Consider the following 22,513-nt stretch of genomic DNA (forward strand, 5'->3'; position numbering starts at 1 on the left):
TGGAAAATATTGCAAGTTGCATATCCAACCCAACAATAGGTACAGGTGGGTCTGGGAGCACCAAAACTGGATTATGGTGCTAAACTTGTGTGAATTTTACCTCAATGCAGTTACCAAATAAACAAAACTGGACAGTAAGGATACTAACAACCCAGTTTTTTAAAAAAGACTTATTTATTATTTGAAAGGCAGAGTTACAGAGAGGCAGAGGCAGAGAGGGAGAGAGGGAGGGAGAGAGAGAGAGAGGGAGGGGGAGAGAGAGAGAGAGAGAGAGAGAGAGAGAGAGGTCTTCCATCCACTGGATCACTCCCCAGATGGCTGCAACGGCTGGAGCTGTGCTGATCCAAAGCCAGGAGCCAGGAGCTTCCTCCAGGTCTCCCACATGGGTGCAGGGGCCCAAGGACTTGGGCCATTTTCCACTGCTTTCCCAGGCCATAGCAGAGAGCTGGATCAGGAGTGGAGCAGCCAGGACTCGAACCAGTGTCCACATGGGATGCCAGCACTGCAGGCAGCGGCTTTACCCACTACGCCACAGCACCGGCCCCCGCAACCCAATTTTTAAAATGAGCAAGAGTTAAGCAGACACTTCAACAAAGAGGATAGACAGAAAACAAAACAAAAGCACACGAAAAGATGTTCAAGATCACCAGCCATTGCGAGGAATATAAATACAAACCAGGGTGATGTACCTGTCCATGGCCACGAGAGTGGCTACAATTTAAAAACGCTAATACCAAGTGCAGACAAGGACAGAGAGCAACTGAGTCCCTCCTGCTTTGCTGGCCAGGACGCCACTGGCATTATGGCTTGATCATTTCTTATAAAAGTATGCACGCGCGTGTGCCATATAAGCCAGAAATCACACCCAGGAGTATCTGGAGAAAAGGAAACTTTTGTTCAGGCACAATCCTAGCCGTGAACGTGGAGCAATTCTATTCCTAACTGGCCCAAACTGGAAAGAGTCCAAATGGGCTTCAACACCCACACAAGGGCATCCGGCTCAGCTGCCGAACCAACAAACCCAACCCTCCGAAGGGTCTCAGGGGCTCTGCCAGTCTGCAAAGCCTGCACACGCACGAGTGCACTTAAATGGTGCTCTTGAAGAGACTGGCAGCGGAGGTGCAGAAGGGGCGAGGAGTGGAGGGAGTGGGACTGAAAAGGGACAGAAAAAGATGGCTCCTGCCTCCTGCCACACAAAACTACTCAAGTGTTAAGAATTCACCAAGCTAAGCATTATGCGGCCACTTTTATTGTGTATTATAATCCAATAGAATTCTCTGCAGTTCCACTAATATCCCGTATGCTGCTACATGCCAGGCTGTGAACGAGACTGTGTAGAGGAACCACTCAGGACATCAGCCCGAGTGGCAGCGTCTGGGAGCAGGCGGGGGAAGCGGGGATGGCTGCCTGGAAGAAGGGTACCCGTGCATGAGCTGCAAGGAGGAGGAGGAGTCATACATCCATTCAATGAATAATTTATTGGGCACCTGCCACGTGCCGAGCTGTGTCCCAGGCCCTGCTGTCATGGAGCTTGCACTCCACGGCGTGAGATGTGGGTGACCAATGAGCCGCTGAACGAGAGCTGCAGGCAGGGAGGGGGTTGGAAATGTTTCCCCTGCTCTGGGGGGCTGCTCGGAGGAGGTGTCATGGGAGAACAGACCTGGAAAGAGCTTTGGAGGCATGAGGAAGAGCCCGGTTAGAGGTTACAGCAGGTGCAAGGGCTCTGAGCCAGGAAAGACCTCAGAGGGCAAGGGACTAAGGGTGCGGAGAACCCAGTGGGAGGCCAGGGCTGGAGAGGTGGGCGGCGACGGTGGTGCCGGCGGCCATGTCCTTCTTCCCGCTGCAGGTACAAGAAGACAGCCGGCGCCTCCTGCTGGGGTTTCCTGCAAGGCACTGCAAGGGGGCAGCGCAGGTGCCCGCTCCACGCCCGTCCTGAGTGGCTGGCAGTCACGTACGCACTGAGGGCCTCATGAGCCATGACCCAGGAGCAGGCGGCCACCTGCCCGCCTGTCCGTGCTCAGCTCACTCCCCCAGGGGCCTGTGGACAGCCGGGTGGCCTAGGCACCCTCGGAGGGCGAGTGGGTCTGGAAGAGGGGAGGCAGGAAGAGCCCCACGGTGCCCAGGACGCACACGAACACGAAGACCCACAGGAACAGCCGGTCGACCACCATGGCCACGTACTTCCAGTCCTCGACAACCTGCAGGCAGACAGCGAGCTGGTTACGGGTGCCGGGCACGGGCGCCTCCCTCCCCGGGGTCAGGCCCCCCCTCTGTGTCCGGGGGGCCCCTTGGGTCACAGGCTCGGAGCCCCACCCCAGGTCTGGGCCTCTTTGTCCTCTGATGCCACCAGTCAGCTCCCACCACCACCCAGGGTGCTGCCGAGCCCCCCCCATCCCCAACACCAGGTACCTTGGATTGAACACAGGAATAGGAGGTGTCACTCATGCCACAAACGACATGGAAACAACACGTGTGCTCATGAAGAAATGATGCCCAGACTTTCCAAAACGTTGGCACCAAAACGCACTTGTCTTTTTAATTCCGTTTTCCCATGAACTTTTTTGAAGCCCCCTGGGAGTTTGATCTGGTGCTAGGTAAAGGGGGTGATGCCCGAGGGTCATAAGGCCGCTTCCTCTTGTTTTTACCCCAAGCCCTCTCTGCCTAAAGGGAGACTTGGGGTGCGCCCAGCCCAGTGGGGACTTGAAGAACACCTGGAAATCCGTTCACTCGTTCCCTTCTGCTCTGCTGAAGCCCCTCCTCCCTGGTCTTCAGAGACCCGGCTGTGGGTGTGGCCTCCAGAGGTGCCACTCCACCTGCCTGCTGCATGGTCCCCGGGGCCGGCCGTGGAGCTGGAAATGCCAGCAGCAACAGGCAAACTGGTGGTCAGTGACCTGGTTTGTCAGGGGCGTGAGCCTTCCTGCAGGTGAATCCTGCATTAACCCCGCCCCCAAGGCCCCAGCCGGACACCACCGCTGCCTGTCCCCGGTACACGGCTCTGTGGGGCGCTCCTTAGCTTTCCTGGGGTGCTTTGTGCCAGCCCCAATTTGAAACAGCTTTTGTTTTCTTTTTTGGGGGTGCATGGGTTCTTTCTCCTCTCTCGGTAGATTTTCGGGCTATTTATAGTGACCAGCTAATCACCAGCGGGTGCAAGAGCTGGGCCGAGCACAGGGATCGGAGAAAGCCCAGCACGTGCTCAGGGGGACCAGGGGATCCAAGGCCATCAGAAAGATCTGGGCGCTGAGCCTAGCTCTGCCCAGGGCCAGCTGTGTGACCCCGGGGCAGGCCAGCAAACCCCTCAGAGCCTGGCTTCTCATAGGCACAATGGGGTTTCTGGTACAAGCCTCTTCACGGGGCACCTGGGAGTGTTAGCCGTAACGTGTGGCTGGAGCTTAATGGGCAATGGTGAGGACAACAGCCGGCCCTGCCTGGCCCCTGCCCTCAAGAGCCTTGCAATTAATGCAGCTGTGAGTGGTGGGGGCGCGAGGGCTCAGCATGGCTGCCAGGGGGCCATGGCAGATCAGTGCTTCTCTCTGTAGGGTGCACACCAGTCACTGGGTATGCGGCTTACAGGGCAGGCTCCCGGGTGCCTCCCCAGAGACCCTGGCTCGGACAGAATGGGTGGCCCCGAAGCTGCATTTTGCAAGTTGCCCAAGGTTCTCATTTAGCCATCAGCCCCAGGCTGCACGCTACTGTCTGGCAGCCAATGAACCGGGTGAGGCGGAGCTCCTCAAAGGTGTTATGCTGAAGACTGGCACCAACACATCAGTGTTCTAGAAGTTAATTCTGACAGTCCTGGAGAGCTGCTCTTCCCACACTGGAGATGCCTAGGACTCCCCTGGGGAGGGGGTGCCCCCCCCCCAACTGGTTAAATGCTGACTCAGCAGATATAGGTCAAATGCAGGGCTCATTCAGCAGCGATGGGGTGGGCCCCGATTCTGCACTCCTGACAAGCTCCCAGGTGTTGCTAGTCTACGGCAAGACTCTGACAGCAACGGTGTATGAGAGCACGCCAAGAAGTTCAGAAACGGCCAGGCTGGCGTAGCAGGTCAAGCTACCACCTGCAGCACCAGCATCCCATATGAGTGCTGGTTCGAGTCCTGGCTGCTCCACTTCCAACCCAGCTCCCTGCTAATGGCCTGGGAAAAGCAGCCCAAGCTGTACCCACATGGGTGACCCTTCTGCAGCTCCTGGCTTCAGCCTGGCTCAGCTCCGGCTACTGAGAGTGGACCAGTGAATGGAAAAACTCTCTCTCTCTCCCTTCCCCCCAACCCCGCTCTGTAACTCTTTCAAATAAATCTTTTTTTAAAAAGTTGATGAAAAAGGGGTATTAGAAATATGAGTTTGGGGCCAGCACTATGGCATAGCAGGTAAAGCCATTGCCTACAATGTCTGCAACCCATATGGGCACCGGTTTGAGTCCCGGCTGCTCCACTTCCCATCCAGCTCTCTGCTGTGGCCTGGGAAAGCAGTGGAGGATGGCCCAAGTCCTTGGGCCCCTGCACCCATGTGGGGGACCCAGGAGAAGCTGCTGGCTCCTGGCTTTGGATTGGTGCAGTGTTGAGGGCATTAGGGGAGTGAACCAGCGGATGGAAGACCTCTTGCTCTCTCTCTGCCTCTACCTCTCTGTAACTCTGCCCTTCAAATAAATAAATCTTAAAAAAAAAAAAAAAAAAAAAAAAGGAATTGCACAGAGCTAAGAAACCAGAGACGCCTTCTTTTCCCCCCTGCAGCTGCTGAGGGGAGGTGCCTCGCTGTGTGCAAAAGCCCGTTCACAGCCTGGGCTGCCATCTGCAGTGACTATCACTACACAGCCTGGGCTGCCATCTGCAGCGACTATCACTACATCGTCCCTAGAAGTCATCCGAGACAGCAGACTCTAGCGTTCCCTGCTTAGCTGCCTGCAAGTAAACTTTAACCTCTTCTCAGGAAATCCGTAAGTCTACTGGTTCCACTTGGGACTGACTGCCCTGGTGGCAACAGCATTTCCAGGGATGTCTCTCTAGCCCCGGGGCCAGTCTGCAGAGGACCAGAGCAGACGCCCCATGCGCCGCCCCAGCCCTGCAGCGCTCCCTAAAGGCTGCAGAGTCCTCTCCCAGCCCCTGGCAGGCGCCTGCACGTCCATTCTCCTTGCCCGAAGGCTTGGTCCAGCCGCAGGGGTGCTTGCTCTCAAGCTGGCCAGGGGGGCGGTCAGCGTCCTGGGGCCTCTCTCAAGTCCCCGGGGCACAGGGGCTGGTGGGCAGGCCTCCGAGGCTTGCACCCCAGAGTCCTCAGGGGTCCCTAACTGGGGGTGGGGGGACTCCCTGGACACCCACAGCTGCAGCCCATCTCCAGCGTCCTCGCCTGGCTCTCTGCTGTCCCCCGCCTGTGCTTGCAGGAACTTGCTCTGCGATCATCGCTGCTCGGTCCTCAGCTCAGGGTCTGCTCTCGGGAGAGCCCCAAGCAGACACAATGCGGGGCTTCCCCTGCCCCGCCCACCCGACGCACGCAGCCTTAGCAGCGCCTTTGTGCAAGGAGCCTGAGCGTCTGAGAGATGCTGCCCGTTAACTCTGGGGAACGGGGGGGGGGGGGGGGGGGGGGAGCGGAGCGGGGGAGCGGGGCGGGCCAGGGCGAGGCCCGGAGGCGGCGGGCCTGGAGCCGGGGCGGGGTTTGGGGCTAGGGTGGGGTGGGTGGCGGGACGGAGCAAGTGGCGGGGTCTGGGGCCGGAGGCGGAGCTGGGGCGTGGCCCGGAGGGGCGGGCCCGGGTCCGAGGCCCGAGGCGAGACTAGGGCCGGGGTGGGGCCGGGGCTGGCGTAGGGCGGGGTCTGGGGCCGGAGGCGGGGCCGGGGAGTGGCCCGGAGGGGCAGGCCTGGGTCTGGGACTCGAGGAGAGACTGTGGCCGGGGCGGGGCCGGGGCCGGGGTAGGGCGGGGTCTGGGAGCGGGGATGGTGGCGGGGTCTGGAGCCGAAGGCGTGACGGGGGCGAGGCCGGGGCGGGGCCTGGAGGTGCGGGCCGGGGTCTGGGGTCCGAGGTGAGACTGGGGCGTGGCCCGGAGGAGCGGGCCCGAGGCGAGATTGGGACCGGAGTGGGGTCGGGGCTGGGGTAGGGCGGGGTCTGGAGCCGGAGGCGTGACGGGGGCGTGGCCGGGGCGTGGCCCGGAGGGGCGGGCCTGGGTCTGGGGCCGGGGCGGGGCCGGCGACTCACGCTCTGGGCTTCGTCGTCGCTCTTCAAGTGCTGGGCGATGAAGCTGACCCCCTCCAGCGCGTCCTGCACGTCCTGCCGGAACCTCGCCGAGGCCCGGGGCCGGAACTCCCTGGGGAGCCCCGCGGGGGACTTGGCCGCCGCCGGGTTCACGAAGTACATGGGGTCCCCACAGAGACCGGCGGCGTTGGCCTCGGGCGGCGGCGGCGGCGGGCGTGAGCGGCGCGGCTGCGGGGTCTCGGCGGGGCCCGGGCGCTTCATGAACAGGAAGGCGGGCAGCGTGCGCAGGAAGCAGCGCTGGACCCAGGGCGCCATGGTGTGCGTGCTGGGGGAGCGGTGGTGCACGTTGAGCACACACACGCTGGTGACGATGGAGAAGGTGACCAGCACCATGGTGAACATGAGGTACTTGCCGATGAGCGGCACGTCCAGCGAGGTGGGCGGCACGATCTTGGAGATGAGCAGCAGGAAGACGGTGAGCGCCAGCAGCACCGAGATGCACAGCGTCATCTTCTCGCCGCAGTCGGACGGCAGGTAGAAGACCAGGATGGCCAGCGAGGTGATGAGCACGCAGGGCACGATGAGGTTGATGGTGTAGAACAGCGGCTTGCGGCGGATGACGAAGTCGTAGCTCACGTCCACGTAGCTGGGGTCGCGCGGGTTCACCGTCCTGCGCCCCGGCAGCGCCACGATGTCCCACTCGCCGCTGGGCGTGAAGTCGTCCACGAGGGCCGTGGGCGACATAAGCAACATGTCGATCTCCGTGTGGTCGTAGGTCCAGGAGCGGAACCTGAGCGTGCAGTTCTGCTGGTCGAACGGGAAGTGCCGCACCTGGATCTTGCACGCGCTCTTGTAGATGGCAGGCGGCAGCCACTGGATGCTGCCGTTGGAGCGGACCACCACGTTGGTGTAGACGGACACCTCGTAGGTCCCGTCGGCGCTGGCGAGGCACAGGCCAGGGCAACGTGGGGGGATCGCCTGCATGCACCCTCCCGCCCCACCCTGCCCCCTGCAGGGTGGAACTGGCTAGGGCTGCAGGCTTGTTACTGCGCCCACTTCACAGATGGGAATACGGAGGCTCGGAGAGCGTGAGTGGCTCCTTCCAGGGGCCACGGACTAGGAGGAAGCTCAGCTGAGTTTGAACTCAGCCCTGCCCCTCTCTGGACTGCATTCTCACAGCGGCTACTGCAGATGTAATTAGACCTTTACCTCGTTCCACCTACCTAGGGTTTTTGTTTGTTTGTTTGCTTGTTTTTTTTTTTTTTTAATGCTTTGGAAGGCCAGTGCCACCAACACCAGCCCCAACAAAACGATTGAGACTCTCAAGGACAGGAAGGGCATTGCACTAGGGGTGGGCACTGGGCGACTTGGACCAGCTGCACCTGAGCCCCCGTCTGGAACAGGGCATGGTGGGGGGCACTGGCTCTGCTCCATTTCCTTCCCAGCCCGGCACCCCGGAAGCCTGGGGGAGCACACACCAGGCCCAGGGCTGGATTCGGGACCTCTGCCCAGCCCAGCCCTGCCCTCACCTGCCAAGCCCTGGCCAGCCCTGCCCTGCCCTGCCCAGTTTGCCTGGCAGACGCCAGCCCTGGCCAGCCCTGCCCTGTCCAGCCCTGCCCTGCCCTGCCCCGCCCGGCCCTGCCCAGCCCCGCCCTGCCCTGCTCTGCCCAGCCCTGCCCAGCCCTGCCCTGCCCAGCCCTGCCCAGCCTGCCCGCCGGTGCCAGCCCTGCCCAGCCCTGCCCAGCCTGCCCGCCGGTGCCAGCCCTGCCCAGCCCTGCCCTGCTCTGCCCAGCCCTGCCCTGCCCTGCCCAGCCCCGCCCGGCCCTGCCCAGCCTGCCTGCCCAGCCCTGCCCTGCCCTGCCCAGTCCTGCCCTGCCCAGTCCTGCCCTGCCTGGCCCTGCCCTGCCCAGCCCTGCCCTGCCCTGCCCAGTCCTGCCCTGCCCAGTCCTGCCCTGCCTGGCCCTGCCCGGCCCAGCCCCGCCCGGCCCTGCCCAGCCCTGCCTGCCCCCACTCACTTGTTGTAGAGCACTATGTCGGGCAGCCAGACGCGCTTGGCAGGGATCCTCAGGATGTTCACCCCCTCGTAGCGGGAGCTGTCCCAGGCCAGGCGGTAGTCAGTCCACTCCTGAACAACAACGAGGCCCGTCACGCGCTCGAAGGGCAGCGCACAGGGAGACACCAGGGCTGGGGCCCTGCAGGGCACTCACCTGCTTCAGCCAGACGTTGGTGGTCATGATCTGTTCTCGCTCGTTCTGCGGAGGGAAATGGGGTTGCGAGCTCACGCTGCGGATGGCTCTGAGCTCCAGACCAGGGGCCCACAGCTGTCCCAGCCTCGCCCAGGTGGCTCCCCCAGCCCCCCACCCGTCTGCCTGACTCTGCGCCCTCGGACCTGAGTCCTATAGATTGTGCCTCCTCCATGCAGCCCACCTTGTCTGCTTCTGCCCACTCGCCTGCCACCATCACCCGTCTCCTGCACCCCTGCAGTGGCTGCTCCCTGGGCCTCTGCTCCAGGCTGCCTTGTTCTGTTCTCTACAGAGAAGCCGGGGTGAGCCCTTGAAAATCTCAGCCCTGCTCACACACACACCCCCCCCACACACACACACACTGCTTCCCTATCTCACCCAAGGTCAAAGCCGACATCCTAGGAGGCTCAAGTGACCTGTCTCCATCTCGCCTGCCCTCTCCTGTCTCAGCTCATCCCGTCTGCTCACTCCCTCAGCCATGCTGCTCTTTGTCGTCTTCAGGAATCGGCAGTGTCAGGGCGGGAAAGTGGCCTCGTAGTTAGGTCACCAGTTGGGACACCTGAGTCCCCTATCACAGGGCCAGGGTTAGAGTCCTAGGCCGGCTTCCTGCTAATGTGCACCCCGGAAGGCAGTGGTGATGGCCCGAGCAGCTGGGCCCCTGCCACTCACACGGGAGACCTAGATGGAATTCCCGGCTCCTGGCTTTGGCCCAGCCTGGCCCTGGCTGTTGTGGGCATATTTGGGGAGTGACCCAGTCCATGGGAGCTCTCTGGTTGTCTGTCCGTCTCTCCAATGAAACAGAGAAACGCCACCTTATCAGAGAAGGCCTTCCCTCCTGTCCCCCTCTCTGACGTCTGCCCTACTTTTTTTCACAGTCCTTGTCCTCCCTTCTCATGTGTGGTCACCACCTCCTGCCCATGTCGGAGGGAAGAAGGCCCGGGAAGAGTACTGGGTCGTGTCTGACAAGTGATGCACATTTGTGAATGAACCATGAATCTTACGGGAATAATCCAGGCCACTGTTGCCTCATTTCTCACCTGACCACTGTGAGACCCTCCTAACCTGTGTCCATGCACACACATGCACACACACGCATGCGCGCACACGTTCTCCCATGTGGCTGGAATGAACTTTCCGGAGTTCCTGCCATCGTCCCCCTCAAACCTGCCCCTGCTAGGTCCCCTCACATACAGGACAAAAGCCGAGGCCTCCACGACACCCACTCTCCCAGCCTCCCGCCGCCTCCCGGCAGGCCTGCCCTGGCTCTCCCAGCGAGCCCTGTACCCTCGGTCGGAGCCCGCTCTCCTGGGCGCCATGTGCCAACTCGTCTGGTCTTCCCCCTCCCACCGCTCCTCCTCTGTCTCATCCCACTGCACGCCTGCCGCAGGCTCATGGCTTGTACCTGAAGCCACACGGCACACACGGTGGCTCCCGGCAGGCGCCCAGAGCAGGGGCAGGGGTCACCTTCACCTCGTCTGCACTGCTCTGTTCAAAGCAGGTTTGTGTCCTTCTGGGTGGCCCTCTTGGGGTCCCAGCTCCTAAGTGGCACCCCAGCGCCCACCACATCCCTCCAGTCCTGGGCATGCTTCCCGCTGCCCCCGGCACTTGTGATCAGCCTCTCAGCCTCTGGGTCCTCTCTCCACCAGCCCTCCAGGGTCACCTCACCCCTGAGCCCCAGGGCCAACTGTATCCCAACCCCCAGGGTCACCGCACCCCTGACCCCCAGGGCCACCTGTATCCCAACCCCCAGGGTCACCCACACCCCTGACCTCCAGGGTCACCTGTACCCCAGACCCCAAGGTCACCACACCCCCGAGCCCCAGGGTCACCTGTATCTCAACACCCAGGGTCACTGCACCCCCGAACCCCAGGGTCACCTATACCCTGACCTCCAGGGTCACCTGTATCCCGACCCCCGGGGTCACCTGTACCCCCGACCTCCAGGGTCACCTGTACCCCAACCCTCAGGGTCACATGCACCCTGACCTCCAGGGTCACCTGTATCCCGACCCCCAGGGTCACCTGTACCCCAACCCCCAGGGTCACCTGTACCCCAGACCCCAAGGTCACCACACCCCCGAACCCCAGGGTCACCTGTACCCCCAACCTCCAGGGTTACCTGTACCCCAACCCTCAGGGTCACTGCACCCCCAAACCCCAGGGTCACCTGTACCCTGACCTCCAGGGTCACCTGTATCCCAACCCCCAGGGTCACCCACACCCCTGACCCCAGGGTCACCTGTACCCTCAACCCCTAGTCACCTGTACCCCGAACCCCAGGGTCACCTGTACCCCGAACCCCAGGGTCACTTGTAACCTGGCCCTCATGGTCACCCATACCCCTACCTCCAGGGTCACCTGCACTCCGACCTCCAGGGTCACCTGTACCCTGATCCCCCAGGTCACCTGCACCCCTGACCTCCAGGGTCACCTGTACCCCAGACCCCCAGGTTCACCAGTACCCCGACCCCCAGGGTCACCCACATCCCTGAACCCCAGAGTCACCTGCACCCTTTACCCCCAGGGTCACCTGTACCCCGACCCCCAGGGTCACCTGCACCCCTGACCCCCAGGGTCACCTGTACCCCTGACCCTCAGGGTCACCCACACCCCTGACCCCCAGGGTCACCTGCACCCTTGACCCCCAGGGTCACCTGTACCCCTGACACCCAGGTTCACCCATACCCCGACCCCCAGGGTCACCCGCACCCTTGACCCCCAGGGTCACCCACACCCCTGACCCCCAGGGTCACCCACACCCCTGACCCCCAGGGTTACCTGCACCCTTGACCCCCAGGTCAAGGGCCTGCTCCTGCCAGGACTGGCTGTGGCCTCCAATTACCTTTTAAATAGATTTTGGTGGTTTTTTTTTTTTTTTTGCATTTTTTCCAGTTCTAACTGTTTTTGAAAGCTGGAAACCTCTGTGTGGAAGACACTTCTTTGACAGCCGAGTGTGATTTACGTGGAGTGAAATGCACAGGTCTGCAGCGCAGGTTGGTCAGTTCTAACAAAGGCATCGAAAAGCACCTCCTGTCAAGATCTAGAACATTGCTACCGTCCAGAACGTTCTCTGGCGCCTCATTCTGTCCCTCTCTCCCCCGACTCCCCCAGCAGCTGCTACCTGTGCCGGGGGACCTGGGTACAGGCCCTGGCTCCCTCCCCTAAAAACTGCTCCAAAGGCCTGCTGGTCCTTGGCCTGTTCTCTAGAAACTTCCATCTGTAAACTGTGCCAGTAACCTGGCCTCCTCAAAAAACAAACCCTGAAAAAGAAAAGAAGAAAAAACAAAACCCAAGAACTAACATTTGCTCTGCATCCAAGCTCTCAGAGACCCGACAGCCCTCGTGGGGAAGAAGTCACAGGGTGGGCGCTGGCAGCTGTGTCCCCGCCGCTGGTGGCATCTGTCAGCCCCCGGGGCACACGGAGCAGGACTGGCATGGGCGGCCCAAGCCAGAGCTGCCTGCCCGCTCCCCCTCCCAGGGCGCAGCAGCTGGGCGGCAGCTGGGCTCACCTCGCTAAGCAAGCAGCCCTTGGCTGGACAGCGAGACCCAGACACCAGCCTGGCCGGCCTGACTGGGAGAGGGGCAGGCTGCAAGCGAGAGAAACAGAGCGGACAGGGCCCCACTCCCTCCCCAGCCTTGGGCCAGGCTTCCTCCTTGGGGATGGGCCAGCCAGTAATTTGGCCAGGAGCCTCTCCAGCAGGGGCTGGGCCGGTGGGCCAAGTGTGCTGGGGAGAGAGGCTGGGGGGAGGGGGTTCTCTGCTCCCCCAGGCCAGACATGGCCCCCAGACTGCTCCCCAGGCTGCTGTGACCCACGGGGGCGGACAGGGAAGGTTTACAATGGACCAGGGCTCCCTGGTGTACCCCCAACTCAGAGACAACAGCTACAAGGAGGAGGGGATTCCTTGGCACCCCGCCCCACATCCTCGGAGCCTGATGTCACTCTAACTGAATACGAGGAGCCCAGGGAGGAGAGAGGGAGACCTCAGCCCGTGGTTCCCCCATCACAGGGCCTGGTTCAAGTCCTGGCTCCTCCACTTCAGACCCAGCTTCCCGCTAACGTGCATCCTGGGAGGCAGCGAGTACTGACTCAAGTGCTTGGGTCCCTGCCACCCTGTGGGAGCCTGGATGCAGCTCCAGGCTCCCAGCTTTGGCCTGGCCCAGCCCTGGCTGTTCTGCACATTTGGGAAGTGAACCAGCAGATGGAAGCTCTCTGTCTCTGCCTCTCTTCATCTGTCTGCCTTTTGAATAAAACAAAAATAAATAAACAAAATTAAAAAAAAAAAAAGAAGGGCCAACGCTGTGGCGTAGCAGGTAAAGCTGCCACCTACAGTGCAGGCATCTCATCAGGGCACTGGTTCAAGTCCCGGCTGCTCCTCTTCCAATCCAGCTCTCTGCTATGTCCTGGGAAAGCAGTAGAAGATGGCCCAAGTCCTTGGGCCCCTGCACCCGTGTGAGAGACCCCAAAAAATCTCCTGGCTCCTGGCTTCGGATCAGGACAGCTCTGGCTGTTGTGGCCAATTAGGGAGTGACCCAGCAGATGGAAGACCCCCCCCCCCCTTCCTCTGCTTCTCTGTAACTCTGCCTTTCAAATAGACAAATAAATCTGAAAGAAAGAAAGAAAGAAAGAAAGAAAGAAAGAAAGAAAGAAAGAAAGAAAGAAAGAAAGAAAGAGAGAGAGAGAAAGGAAGGAAGGAAGGAAGGAAGGAAGGAAGAAAGAAAGAGAGAGAAAGAAATTGAAAGAAAGAAAGAAAGAAAGAAAGAAAGAAAGAAAGAAAGAAAGAAAGAAAGAAAGAAGAAAGAAATTGAAAGAAAGACCAAGCAAAAGATTTGCCATTTCCAGCCATGGACGTTGTCACGTGAGCATTTCACATTTGGCGCTGTGGCCGCCACCCTGTGACTGTGGAGGAAAACGAAGAGAAGTGCAGCCATGGCACTGCTGACAATGACCTGGAATCCTGACATCATGGAATAACTGAATTAAGACTTAATGCCGGGGCCGGCATTGTGGCATAGCAGGTAAAACTGCCGCCTGCAGCGCTGGCATCCCATGTGGGTACCGGTTCAAGTCCCGCTGCTCACTCCCGATCCAGCTCTCTGCTGTGGCCTGGGAAAGCAGTAGAAGATGGCCCAAGTGCTTGAGACCCTGTACCTGCGTGGGAGACCGGGAGGAAGCTCCTGGCTCCTGGCTTTGGATTGGCGCAGCTCTAGCCATTGTGGCCAACTGGGGAGTGAACCAGTGGATGGAAAACCCCCACCACCACCTCTCTCTCTCTCTCTCTCTCTCTCTCTCTCTCTCTCTGTCTGTGTAACTCTTTCAAATAAATAAATAATTTTTTTTTAACAGAAGACTTACTGCCTCCCACTGGCCCCAGACGCCGGCCTCTCTCCTCGCATTCACTCCCTGAATAGCTACGCCTAGATCCCGGGACCATGGATTTGCTGGGGCTCGGCTCACTGGTGCCCCAGGCAGAGGCCAGCTAACGGCACGGGCAGCTGTACAGAGTGAGCCTCAGAACATAGGGGCAAGGGCAGGGCTCCCCACAGCCAGGCGGATTCCTTAATGTATGGCTAAGGATCAGATCCTTATCGGGATCTTGCCTGGAAATCGGGCAGTGACCGGAGCGTCCAGTCAGCCGACTCCCAGCCCCACAGGCTCAGCGGCCGCTGTCCCCCCTCTCCTGCCCGCCGCACCTACCACGCTGATGAGCTGGGCCAGAGAGAGCTGCAGGTGGATGGAGATGAGCTGCGAGGAGCTGGTGGCCGGGCGGATCAGGTTGTTGTAGCGGGTCTTGTTCAGGAGGTCATCCATCAGCTTCTCCTCGGCATTGGCCATGCGGCAGTCCCCTGGGGAAACACACTTGGTCAGACCCTGCCACAGCTGATGGCAATGGCCAGGGACTACAGCTGGCCTCCCCTTGGGGGCTTCAAGTTAAATACAAGGGGGGTTTCTTTTAAAGATTTATTTATTTGAAAGAGTTCCAGAGAGAGAGAGAGAGAAAGAGAGAGAGAGAGAATATGAATATCTTCCATCCACTGGTTCACTTCCCAAACAGCCACAGTGACTTGCGCTGGGCCAGGTTGAAGCCCAGAGCCAGGAACTACATCCGGGTCTCTCATGTGGGTGGCAGGGGCCCAACTACTTGAGCCATCACCAGCTGCCTCCCAAGGGTGCACATTAGCAGGAAACTGGATCAGGAGTGGAGCTGGAACCCTGGCACTTCAACATGAGATGTGGGCATCTCAAGGTTTATTTTTCTATTTTTATTCTTTCAAAGGCAGAGTGACAGAAAGAAAGACAGAAAGATTCTTCCACCCACTGGTTCACTCCCCTGGCGACAGCCAGGGCTGGGCCAGACTGAAGCCAGGGGGCTGGAACTCAGTCCAGGTCTCCCATGTGGGTGGCAGAGGCCCAGGCACCTGACCCATCATCTGCTGCACGTTTGCAGGAAGCTGGATTGGAAGTGGAGGCAGGACTCAAATTCAGACACTCCAAGGTGGGGTGCTGGTGTCCCGAGTGACAGCCTAACAACTGACCAAGAGGGATCTTCACCACTGGGCCGAACCCCCCCCCCAACCACGACAGAGCCCAGCTCTCTCCCCAGACACTGCACCTCTTCCTTCTCTCGTCCCCTCTGGCCATGAGCACACCCCTGCTCTAAGCACCTGCACCCCAGACTGGGCACCAACTCCTCACCGCCAGAGCTGGGGGCAGCCTGTGCTGGTTTTTTTTTTTTTTTTTTTTTTTTTTTTGACAGGCAGAGTGGACAGTGAGAGAGAGAGAGACAGAGAGAAAGGTCTTCCTTGTCCATTGGTTCACCCTCCAATGGCCACTGCGGCCAGTGCACCGTGCTGATCCGAAGCCAGGAGCCAGGTGCTTCTCCTGGTCTCCCATGCGGGTGCAGGGCCCAAGCACTTGGGCCATCCTCCACTGCACTCCCAGGCCACAGCAGAGAGCTGGACTGGAAGAGGAGCAACCAGGACAGAATCCAGCGCCCTGACTGGGACTAGAACCCGGAGTGCCGGCGCCACAGGTGGAGGATTAGCCTATTGAGCCACAGCACCGGCCGGCCCGTGCTTTTTCTAAAAAGTGCACAGGGCTGTGCAGGGGCTGGTTCCGATTTAGACCTGCAGGGCACGAGGTCCCTCTGAGACACCAGAAGCCAGGGCCCAGCGGTCCTGATCTGGAGCTTAGAGGAGAAGGCTCAGCTCAGAGCCAGGTCCGAGACCCAGCCCCAGCGCAGCCTCCCTGGGGGGCCTGAGCCCCCATAGCCTCAGGGCTGCCCCCCCATACCCCGATCTCTCTCCGAGTGGCATCTGCCCCGGGCTCCTCTCCCTCACATGTCTGGGGGTGAAGGGGAGGTCCTCCTTGGGTGCTCTGAAGTCTGCAGAGAGAACGTGTTGGGTGCAGGTGGGGCTGTGCTGGGGAAAGAGGGAGACTCCCAGGAAGTCTAGGAGCAGGAAGAGAGATGGAGGTGGGGGAGGAACCAGGACTGGGCAGAGACGGAGGGAAGTGGAGAGAGAAGGGAGGCAGGGATGCTGGCCGGGGGCTGCCCAGCTCACCAGGGACGGAACTCAGGTCTCATACTCCCCCACCCCCACTGTGAGTCCCACTGAAAACCCCTCCCTCTGAGCACGGCCAAGGAACCCAGAGCATGGAGGTCCCAATGGAGCAAGCCGGAGGCCGACTCCGGCTGGGTGCTGGGCTGGACACTCGGCCACAGGGAGCAGCCGCTGCCCAGCCGCCTGCATGCGCTTTCCAAGTCGCTGCCCATCTGGAGCAGATGCAATATTTAGCGCCTCGCAAGAGGCTCCAAGTGCACCTGCCACCCCTCCCCCACACCGCCCCGGGCTCTGCAGAGGGGAGTCCTGGGGAAGCTTGGCCTAGATTCTCAGCCCCGCCCCCTCATACCCCAGCCCCTCTCCCAGAAGCCAGCTGCTTGGATACCCCGGAAGATGGCTCTTGTCCCAGGCTCTAACCGGGTGCCCCCTGCAGCCTTGCTTTAACACTGCATCTATGCCATGGACCCTCACTGATGGACAGGGCTGCAGCCTGTCCAAGCCCATCTGGCACATGGGGGGAGGCTCTGGGGCAGAATCTGCAGCTCTGAGCCCCTGGCCCTGCAGCACCAGGGGAGGCTGGCTCCCGCCTCTCTGCAGCCCCTCGCGGCTGCTCCTCCGGGGCTCCCAGGGCTCATATTCCGGCCCTGAGCCCACCTGACACACTCAGGTTGCTCAGTTCCGGGCTTGTCCTGCCTCTGAGGCACTTAACCAATGACCCCCAGGGGCCAAGTCCCCAAAACCTCAGGCCATCTGGCCCACACCGCTATTTATCAGCACGGGAAACTGAGCCCACAGAAGGCAGAAATGTGTTCAAGGACCCCAGCCAGCAGGGGGCGGAGCCAGGCCAGGGAGCCTCTGTGACACACACCCTCCTAGGTCCCGTGCTTCCTCAGTGCCGAGCCGGCACCACAATCGGCATTGCCTGGGGCGGCGTGCGTGCCCCTGTGTTTGTGATCGTGTGTTATGGGAAGGAGGAGAAGGCTGCTGTGGGCTGGAATACACTCCCACCCCGCCCAGGGCAGCACACCTGTGGGCTCCCCAGCCCAATGTCCTGCCTCCTGCCCCCTGGGAGACCTGGCAGGCCCACAAGGCAAGGGGCCCAGGATAGGGGGAACCTGCAGAGCTAACTTGGGGGTCAGAGTCCAGCCATCACACAGAAGGCCACCACTAGGGGTCAGTCATGACCAGCAATTCTGATGAGGAGTGGGCCCCACCAGCCTGGGTCTGGGGTCTCTGGGGGCCTTTCCTAGAAAAGTGCTCTCTGGCAGCCAGAGCTGGAATTTTAAACTCTGTGAGCGTTCAGTGTAGAAACGCCTATTTCCCACCTACAAACACAGAGTGGGAAAACGGCTCTCCCTACTGTGGTGGAATACAACCTCAGACTCTCACTGGCGTGTGGGCTTCAAAAAGGGAAGGCTTTTCCATCAGCTTTTCCTCTGTCTGCCCTTGACTGATGCAGGAAGTCCCAGAGTCCTGTCTACGAAAAGGCAGCTGACAGAGCTTCTTCAAAGCTGAGCTTTAGCCAGCGCTGTAGCACAGTAGGTTGGGCCTCTGCCTGTGGCACAGGGACCCCACATGGACACTGGTTCGAGTCCCAGCTGCTGCACTTCTGATCCAGCTCCCTCCTATGGCCTGGGAAAGCAGTAGTAGATGGCCCAAATCTTTGGGCCCCTGCACCCGCGTGGGAGGCTTTGGATCAGCTCAGCTCCGGCCGTTGTGGCCAACTGGGGAGTGAACCATTGGATGGAAGACCTTTTTCTCTGTCTCTCCCCCTCTCTGTAACTCAACCTCTCAAATAAATAAAATCTTAAAATAATTTAAAAAAAAAAGATGGCCGGCGCCGCAGCTCAATAGGCTAATCCTTTGCCTGTGGCGCTGGCACCCCAGGTTCTAGTCCTGGTTGGGATGCTGGATTCTGTCCCGGTTGCCCCTCTTCCAGGCCAGCTCTCTGCTATGGCCCGGGAGCGCAGTGGAGGATGGCCCAAGTCCTTGGGCCCTGCACCCCATGGGAGACCAGGAGAAGAACTTGTCTCCTGGCTTCAGATCAGCACGGTGCGCCGGCCGCAGTGGCCTTTGGAGGGTGAACCAACGGCAAAGGAAGACCTTTCTGTCTGTCTCTCTCTCTCTCACTGTCCACTCTGCCTGTTCTAAAAATTTTAAAAATTAAAAAAAAAAAAAAGGTGAGCTTTCATCGCTAACACAGAGCTCACCTGACACCATCAGGGCCTCTCCAGCCACACGCAGACTCCCAGGCTGCACCTCCTGAAATTCCAACCCCGGGAGCTCACCGTGGGGTTCAGGAATCCGGCACGGGGTGACGCCGGCTGTCTCCCCCAGGGCCATGCTTAAGAAACACTGTAGGGACCACACGGACACCTGAGTCGCCAGGTACAGAGATCTAGCATCGCTGTAGAACAAATGGGGAAACTGAGGCCCAGAGAACGCCAGCCCCACCACACCTGGACTCTGCTCCAGGTCTGGGATCCGCCTTCCAGGTGCCACCTCCCCAGCCCGGCCTCAGCCAAGCGCGCAGCCCAGGCTGTCCCCCCAGGGCTGGTGGCAACGCCGTCCGGGGAGGTGCGCCCTCCAATGTGCACTCGGGGCTGGCGAGCTGGGAGGTCCCGGTGGTCGCCTGGCGCCCTCGGCGGACCCGGGAGCTCACCCTTCACCCCGGAGCAGCGGCTTCGCTCGCAGGGGTCGACCTCGTCGCGCTCCGCCCGGGAAGGGCTTTGGGCAGCCGACGGGAGGGCCTGGGCGGGGTCGGTGCCCCCAGCCACCTCGAGCGCTGAGCTCGGCCGAGACCCGAGGGTGGCCCCCACCCCGCACCTCGCAGACCCACCCCCCCTCGGCCCGCCCTCGCGGCCTCGGCCCCGCCCACGCCCCCTCTGGCTGGGACCACCTCGGGCCACTCCCCCGGGTGCGGCCCTCTCTCCCCCAACCTACGGCCGGATCTGCCCGCTCCGCCCGGCGCAGACGCCCCCAGAAGCACTCACCGCGCCCGCAGAGGGCGAGCAGGGAGGAGAAGAGGAGCAGGGGGTGCACGCTCCTCATGGCAGCCGCCGCCAGCTCAGCCGTCGGGTATCGCGCGCCCTAAGCCGCCAGCCGGCGAGTGGCGCTCGCCCGGGTCCCGGAGGGCGAGCGGCGTGGCGGCGGCAGCGGCGAAGAGCTGGCGCTAGGACCCCGCGGAGGGCCCCGCAGGGACGGCCGCTGGGAGCCCCGCCCCTTGGGGGATGGGCGGGGCGACCCGGGGGCGCCCAGGGCCGGCCTGGGCGTGGCCAGGCGCTCAGGTACCGCCCACGAGGGTGTGGCACTCGGGAAGGGTGGAGTCTCCCAGGACCCCTTGCCTAGTTAGGGGGCTGGAACAGGCATCCTGGGGCCAGGGTGGGCAGGCGGCCCAGGGGCGCCACGCTCAGTGCTGCAGGCCCGGGGCAGTGGGCATCGCGGGACAGAGGACAGAGCCGAACCTGGCCAGGACTGGCCCCTCCATCAGGGACCCAAGGGCCCCAGGCAGCTTCCCGCCCCCTGAACCCTGCAAGGTGGCGCAGGAAGGACAGGGGCTGGGGGGGGGGACCCAGGAGAACCCCTTAAAAGACGCTCTGCACCCCTCTCTGGTCCTGTCAGTGTGGCTTCCTGGGGTTGGTCCCCAGACTCTTCTGGCTGTAATCTGACATTCTCACATATGATGTTCAAAAACAAAACAGCGGTGAAACGGAGCTCGCTTTCCCTTCGGGATGGGCGCATCCGCTCCTCCAGACCTGCAGGAACAGGCTTGATAGACAACGTAAATCAAAAAGACTGTGGCCAGGGCTGAGAAGTAAGGTCATCAAATGCAGCCGAGAAACGCTCGCTGATCGGGGCCGCTGGGCTTTGGAAGTCCCCGAGCTGGAAGCTGGGAGCTTGAGTGCACCTGATCCTGGCCCAGGGCTGGGTGGGAGGGAGGCGGCTCTGCTGCCCTGGCTGTGTGGGGTGCATCTGCTCCCCTGTGCACCCCAGCGTGGGAGCCTGAGAAAGCCGCAGAACCTGGGGCACCTGCCCGGCCGTAAGAGCCGAGCTGACCAATACGGGAGGGGAGGAAGAGACGGTCACAGCGTCTCAGAACAGCCTACCGCTGTGCCAGACATAAGGGCAGTGCACAGAGTGTGACAGGACACCGAAGCCACCTTAGCTTGGGGACCATGTGTGGGATGGGTTGAGCTTCGAGATCAGTCCTGACAGTGATGAATTGTAACTCCTCGAGTTAAATAGACCCTGGGAGTCTACACGGAAGAAGATAGAGGGCAAGCCTGATGAGACACACACACACACACACACACACGCACGCACAGGTCCTGAAGCCCAGAACCGGTGACTGTGACCTTGTGAGCAAATGGCCAGGGGACTTTTGCAGGTGCGATGATGCTAAGGAGCCTTGGATGGGAAGATTATCCCAGACCATCTAGGTGGGCCCCGTGTGGTCGCAGGGTCCCAGTGACAAGGACAGAGAGGGTCAGAGTGGGGCAGTGAGACAGAGAGATGGGGACAGGGATTGGGGCGATGCCGCTGTGAGCCTAGGAAAGCCAAGGCAGCCTCTAGAAGCCGGAAGAGACAAGGAGTGGGATATTTCCTGGAACCTCCCAAAGAGACCAGCCCTGCTGACACCTTGCTTTCAGCTCCACAAGGCTGACCTTGGACTTTTGACCTTCAGGTTAGAGACAAAGAAAAAAAAAGTAATTTTCGGCCGGCGCCGCGGCTCACTAGGCTAATCCTCTGCCTAGCAGCGCCGGCACACCGGATTCTAGTCCCGGTTGGGGCGCCGGATTCTGTCCCGGTTGCCCCTCTTCCAGGCCAGCTCTCTGCTGTGGCCGGAGAGTGCAGTGGAGGATGATCCAAGTGCTTGGGCCCTGCACCCCATGGGAGACCAGGAGAAGCACCTGGCTCCTGGCTCCTGCCATCGGATCAGCGCGGTGTGCCGGCCGCAGCGCGCCGGCCGCGGCGGCCATTGGAGGGTGAACCAACGGCAAAGGAAGACCTTTCTCTGTCTCTCTCTCACTGTCCACTCTGCCTGTCAAAAAAATTTAAAAAAAAGTAATTTTCAAAAATATTTATTTTTTTGAAAGGCAGAGTCACGGGGGGCTGGTGGGGGGAAGAGCAAGATCTTTCATCTTCTGGCTCACTCCCGAAACAGTCACAACAGCCAGAGCTGGGCTGATCCAAAGCCAGGAGCTCCTTCCAGGTCTCCCATGTGGACACAGGGGCCCAAGCATTTGGTCCATCTTCCACTGCTTTCCCAGGTGCATTAGCAGAGAGCTGGATCAGAAGTGGAGCAGCCGGGACTTGAACCAGCACTCATATGGGATTCTGTGCTGCAGGCGGCAGCTTTACCTGCTACAGCACAGCGCTGGCCCCAATTAGTTTGAAGCTACTATGTTTCTGGTAATTTGTTATAGAAAGCAATATAACACCTTAACAAAGTTACAGAAATTAACATTCACTAGAAAGGGAGCAAATCAAAATAGTGCACCACCTATAGGATGCAAGGCAAAGGACACAGGTCCCCCTGTGACATTCCTGCCTAAGGTGTATGGCTTGAATCTAGCTGTGAGGATACACTGGGCTACCCCAGATACAGAGATGCTTGGTGATGTAATTGGCTGTCTTCAAAAGCCCAATACAGGAGCGTACCTTGGTTTGCAGCTAAAGTCTACTAAAATACTCAGGGGTGATGGGGTCACATGGTGTTGCAAATGTATTTCCAAATGACGGAGGAGGAAAATTCTTGGTACGGCACTTGAAATTTTTCTGTAAATTTGAGATTTTGCAAAAAGCAAAATGAGCCTACAAACTGAGATCTGAAAACATATGAGGCGATTGAAGGCTAAGAAACAGAGCCAGGATGGCCTTAAGATTCCAGTTACAACATCAGTGTCCCACATTGGCGGGCCTGGGTTCGAGTCCTGGCTCCAGCACCCAACTCCATCTTCTTGCTAATGCAGACCCTAGCAGGCAGCGGTAATGGCCCAAGCAATCGGATCTCTGCTGTTCAAGTAGGAGACTTGGATGAGCTCCCAGCTCCCAGCTTCAGCCCTGGCCCACTCCTGGCAATTGTAGGCAGTGAACCAGTGGATGGGTGACCTCTCTCTCTCTCTGCCTCTCAGATCAAAAGATAGTCAATAAGATGAGATTTACTCCAGATGAAATGAGTTTTTATGGAGCCTGACATATTTTATACAATAAAGAGAAAAAGCTACCCAATTAATTATTGAGGATAGTGTAATTTGGTATCAGACAAATGAGGATATTTAAAAAAAAGAAAGATCCAAGCAGAGGGAGGTGACTGGGGCTGTAGTTGATGTGCACAATCTCGGGAGCCAGGTGAGATCGGGACTTGCCATCTGGTGCCAGCCGCGGTATGTGCATCTTGTCTGTGATTGCAGGGAACTGATTTGCGTCTTCATGCCCCAATTCCCTTCTTTCTGAAAGGGGAAGAGTCCCTTCACAATAAACCTTCCAGGATGGAATGAAGAAACTCATGAAAAGCAGCTTAGCAGTGTTCA

At 60.0% G+C, this 22,513-nt stretch overlaps 1 protein-coding gene across 2 annotated transcripts; it reads right to left on the reverse strand.

Moving 5' to 3' along the window:
* Positions 1-1,231: 1,231 nt before the first annotated feature.
* On the reverse strand, positions 1,232-19,175 carry CHRNB4 (cholinergic receptor nicotinic beta 4 subunit). 2 transcript variants are annotated; one of them, XM_070054621.1, is made up of 6 exons: positions 18,974-19,175; positions 14,116-14,264; positions 8,385-8,429; positions 8,193-8,302; positions 6,181-7,117; positions 1,232-2,198 (listed from the first exon to the last, which is right to left on the reverse strand). In XM_070054621.1, exons 1-6 carry the CDS (start codon positions 19,029-19,031, stop codon positions 2,058-2,060), a joined length of 1,440 nt encoding a protein of 479 aa, XP_069910722.1. In that variant the 5' UTR covers positions 19,032-19,175; the 3' UTR covers positions 1,232-2,057. The 2 variants fall into 2 exon arrangements, with proteins under 2 accessions (XP_069910722.1, XP_069910723.1); XM_070054622.1 differs by lacking the exon at positions 18,974-19,175 and adding an exon at positions 11,199-11,424 and having other exon boundaries at positions 14,116-14,244.
* Between the last annotated feature and the right edge of the window lie 3,338 nt (positions 19,176-22,513).

The sequence above is a fragment of the Oryctolagus cuniculus genome, chromosome 12 (genome assembly GCF_964237555.1).
Source record: "Oryctolagus cuniculus chromosome 12, mOryCun1.1, whole genome shotgun sequence".
NCBI classification, from domain to species: Eukaryota; Metazoa; Chordata; class Mammalia; order Lagomorpha; family Leporidae; genus Oryctolagus; species Oryctolagus cuniculus.